The 4640-nt window shown below is 39.1% G+C and overlaps 1 protein-coding gene across 1 annotated transcript; it reads left to right on the top strand.

Moving 5' to 3' along the window:
* The first annotated feature begins 252 nt into the window (after positions 1-252).
* On the top strand, positions 253-4415 carry LOC132129968 (4-hydroxybenzoate polyprenyltransferase, mitochondrial-like). The gene is made up of 7 exons (XM_059541577.1): positions 253-724; positions 815-981; positions 1222-1343; positions 2419-2504; positions 2619-2752; positions 2837-3025; positions 4247-4415. Exons 1-7 carry the CDS (start codon positions 418-420, stop codon positions 4388-4390), a joined length of 1149 nt encoding a protein of 382 aa, XP_059397560.1. The 5' UTR covers positions 253-417; the 3' UTR covers positions 4391-4415.
* Positions 4416-4640: the final 225 nt, after the last annotated feature.

Here is a 4640-nt window from a genome sequence, read left to right as displayed (position 1 = left end):
TCACTGTAGTTCAATATTTCAGGTAATCGACACTACTGATCTTTCATTTTTATTTGTATATTACATATTAGCGATGCTTGTTGCTGCTTGTTACACCGTTAGTCAATCACGAGCGTTTCAATGGTCATAGCAAGTGTTGACTACACGTACAGAATACTGGCACATAGCAAGTGTTCAGTTTAACAGATGCAGCATAATATTTGATATCTTAAAATTGTGTTTAGTTTCACCACACGTACAGAATAAAATACTGGCACAAGATTCACTCAAGTTGGCATTTTCATGACTCGTCAGTAATTTGTTCCCTGCTGTCAATGTTGTCAGGTTCACTGTTCCCTCATTTGGACTTGAATGCAAGTACACAATGAAGCGTGACATCTCTTACTGAAAGCTGGTCATGACAGCTCAGCAGACAAGATGATGTCGTGCACCAGACTACTGGCACTGCTTGAGCCGCATGCATTGAAAAGGAGTCTACCACAGATCTGCGCTGCCCGTCTTTCAGGTCTCAGAAGACAGCATGGAAACATCGCCAGAGCCTTCTGTCAGCCTGGATCTGGCTTTAACAAAACTGATGACCACAGGCAGAGAATATGGCCTCCTTCATTGGAAGGTCACAGCTGTGGCAGAAGGTTTTTCAGCCTCACTCCTGCTGGGATTGTGAACTCAGCCCCAGCCTCTGTTCAGCCGTACCTCAGATTGATGAGGCTGGACAAACCCATAGGTGAGCTCATGTGAAACGGAGATCTAATGTGTTGTTATCCAAATTACAAGTTGTTCTTTGTTTCTGTGACATTTCAATGTGTTCTTGTAGGAACGTGGCTGCTGTATCTGCCTTGTACGTGGAGTATTGGGTTGGCGGCCGACCCAGGATGCCTTCCTGATCTGCATATGCTTGCGCTCTTTGGTGTGGGAGCTTTACTTATGAGAGGAGCAGGATGCACTATCAATGACATGTGGGACAAAGACTTTGACATGAAGGTAAAAGTACATACGTAGAAGAAGATGGATTGTTTCCTCATCATGTTATTCTCTTAGTCCTCCCAGAAAGTCAACTTGTGCTTTTTTTATCAGTTTAATCAGGCTGAATCTTTAAAAAGTGGATCGAGTGAATGTGTACAGTTAGACTGTTAGCAAGGTTCAGGACAAAAAAAGGCACTTGGGATGGATTTGATCTTGGCTGCTGGAATCTGATGTTGGGATATGGCATATTTGTGATAGGTGTCAAGGACAGCCACTCGGCCCATTGCATCAGGGGAGATCACACCGTTTCAGGCTCTGGTTTTTCTTGGAGGCCAGCTGAGTTTAGCACTGGGGGTTCTGCTCTGCCTCAATTACTACAGGTGCTTTCTATTTTACAGTATTTTCACACAATATTTTGGTAACACATAAGTTTAAGGACCAATTCTTACAGTTAACTTATTATTTACAACTGATACCTCAAAAACTGCTAATTTGCTGCTTATTAATGGTTAGTAAGGTAAACATTAAGTTTAGGTATAAGGTATAAGATCTAAAATATGGTCATGCAGACTAAGGCATTAATATGTGCTTTATATATACTAATAAACAGCCAATATGATAGTAATATACATGCTAATAAGCAACTACTTTGTAGTTAGAATTGGTCCCTAAACTAAAGTGTTACCAGTATTTTGCAAATATGGAGTAGTATTTTAACTTTCAGGTTGATATTATATTAAAGTGCACCTATTTTGCTATTTTTAAGGTTCCTAATATCGCTTTTGGAATCTCCTACAACAGGTTTACATGCATGCAAGTTCAAACAACCCTTTCGTTTTATCGAAAATGCATCACCTCATTTTCCAACGATTCTCAAACAATTCATTCGAAGCAGTTCTGAGATTCAGTCTCTCTAAATCCCTCCTTTACTTGAGCCTGCTCTGCTCTGATTGGTCAGAAGGCCCAGTCTGTTGTGATTGGTCTACCTAAATAAATATATATTATTTCTCAGGTTGTGATTCAGTGGAGCCAGCTGGTTCAAATAAATGGTTCCAGTGTTAAACTCCCCAAGATTAGAGAAGCAGTTGTCAGTAAAATGACGTGTTTGAGGGCAGGGTCAAATTGTTTGCAGACGGCCAACAAAGAATATAGGCGGGCATTATGCAATATGCAGACTCGTTTAGTCTGTTCTGACAAGATTCTTTCTTTTTGGGTAACTTTATCGTGCACTTTGGGTTTTACAACTTTGCAGATCATTTACATTCACCTACAGCTACACACTGCATGAAATGCCATATTGGAAATTGCATAATAGGGGCACTTTAATGTTTATTTTGTTTGTACATCTTTAGTCTTTAGTATATCTTAATTCTTTAGATAACGATTAAGAAATGATTGGAATTTCCGTTTCATGCCATCTTTTATTTTTCTAACTGATAAACTGTGTTCCTCTAGCATTGTTCTTGGAGCCGCCTCTTTGTCGCTGGTGGTCACATACCCTCTCATGAAGAGAATCACATACTGGCCACAGTTTGTTTTAGGTGTGTTACTATTAATGTACTAAATATTTCTATACCAGTTTCTCAAACCCTTCCAAAAAAGAAAATGTTGAAAGTGTTTCTGCATGAACATTCTGTACATTTTTCCCTCTGTAGGTCTCACTCTTAATTGGGGTGCTCTTCTGGGTTGGTCTGCTGTGAAGGGATCATGTGATTGGTCGGTGTGTTTACCTCTCTATGTATCTGGTGTCATGTGGACATTGATTTATGACACAATCTATGCCCATCAGGTACAGTATCTGATTAGTTAATATCACACCAAAACATTGTTTGCATAGTGTATATTTGGTGATCCATTTTTTCTTCTCGAGTAGGACAAAGATGATGATTTAAAAGTGGGTGTGAAGTCCACAGCTCTGAGGTTTCAGGAGAACACCAAACTGTGGCTGAGTGGCTTCACTGGGGCGATGCTGTCAGGGCTGGTTCTAGCAGGAGCTAATGCTGACCAGACTTTGCCCTACTATTGTGCAGTGTCTGCAGTAGCCATTCATCTAGCACATCAGGTGAGCAAGATAAACTGTACTTGATAGTTGTAGCCTGCCTGGGGTTACAAGAAAACAAATTAAGCTTTTTGAAGAAAAAACTTTGGCTTATCAGTTGCTTTAAAGGGTTTTATTATGCTATTTTACAAAGTCTTGATTTTGTTTTTGGGGGTGTACTAGAACAGGCTCTCATACTAGGTTGTTTGAAAAACACATTATTTTTAACATATTCTACATTATTACGATACCTCTCTCCCCAGTCTTGCATGAACGGCTCAAATAGTCCCTGTATCAAATGAAGGTCTGCCTTCTGGAATACGAGATGTGCTCTGATTGGTTAGCTGGGCCAGTCTGTGCTGTGATTGGTTATCTGGGCCAGTGTGTGTTATGATTGACATCACTCGGCACCTGGTCGGGAAATGTCCCGCGTCTTACCAAAGCTGCCTGCTGCGAGCTTCAGTTTAAATATTGTGTCAAAACCGAGTGGCATCCTCCCGCTCTCTCTCGTGAAGCCAGCAAGGAAGTGACTAAAACTGCAATTCATCGACTGTCCGCTTGAGGCTGGCTGCAAAAGGATGTTAAAATGGCCAACTTTACAGAAGAAAAAGAAAAACATGTTTACAGCCTGGTGCAAAAAATTATTTTGGTCTACATAGCTAATTTTACACATGACTACTGTGAGGGGGATTATTTTTTTAAACTTTAAATTATATTAAGCCTTAAAGTTCTGCATAATTAAGGGCGTGGCCACTAGAGTGACAGATGGATTGCCGCTGTTTTTATACAATCTATGGTCAAAACCAAATCAATTTGAGCGGATGATTGTAACCACTCTAAGCTCGTCTGTGTTGGGAACACTAGCACGTCTCCTTCATAGCGATAACACTCGTTGTCTTCTCTAGTGCAGCTCAACCAGGTCTTGTCTCATTCGTCAATCTTTGTGATATCACAAACCCCAGAAAATGTTTTATTCCATGAGTTTTTGAAAAGTGATTTCTGTTAAAAGGTCTCCATTTGAATTGGACTTTAGTCTTTTTAACTTTGCAGATCTTTTTTATGCTCAAACAGCAACATTACAGACTAAAGTTGAAAAAAGCATAACAGCACCCCTTTAATTAAAATTAAATGATTAAACACCAGATTAATTGCATATCAATATTTGCTGAAAAGAATATTTGATGGAAAATAATGAATTATAAAATAAATGGTTACTTTGACAATCATTTATTCTGTGTGCCATAGATCTACGCTGTGGACATCCACAGACCGGAGGACTGCTGGAAAAAGTTTGCTTCAAACCGAAATCTTGGACTGCTTTTATTTTTAGGAATAGTGACTGGAAACCTATGGAAAATGAGAAATGACCATCAGTGTGAAACAACTTAACTCCATTTCAAATTAGAACGCATGCTGGTTGGGTGACCAATAATACCATTGATGGAAACACATGTAAACCAGTAAATATTCTTCTTAAAATATTTATTAAATTGTTACAAACAGGCTCGATTTCTTAAATAATTTGAATGTTAACATTGAGAACAGTGCCAGTAAGTTATGCCCACAAACAGACAAAACCCCCCAAAAAACAAACCTTCTTTTATACAGTAAATAAAAATATAAAACCAACAACAAAAGT

Source organism: Carassius carassius, chromosome 4 (genome assembly GCF_963082965.1).
Source record: "Carassius carassius chromosome 4, fCarCar2.1, whole genome shotgun sequence".
Classification (NCBI taxonomy): Eukaryota; Metazoa; Chordata; class Actinopteri; order Cypriniformes; family Cyprinidae; genus Carassius; species Carassius carassius.
The sequence above is the reverse complement of the archived record's forward strand: the minus strand, read 5'-3'. Positions and strand labels throughout refer to the sequence as shown.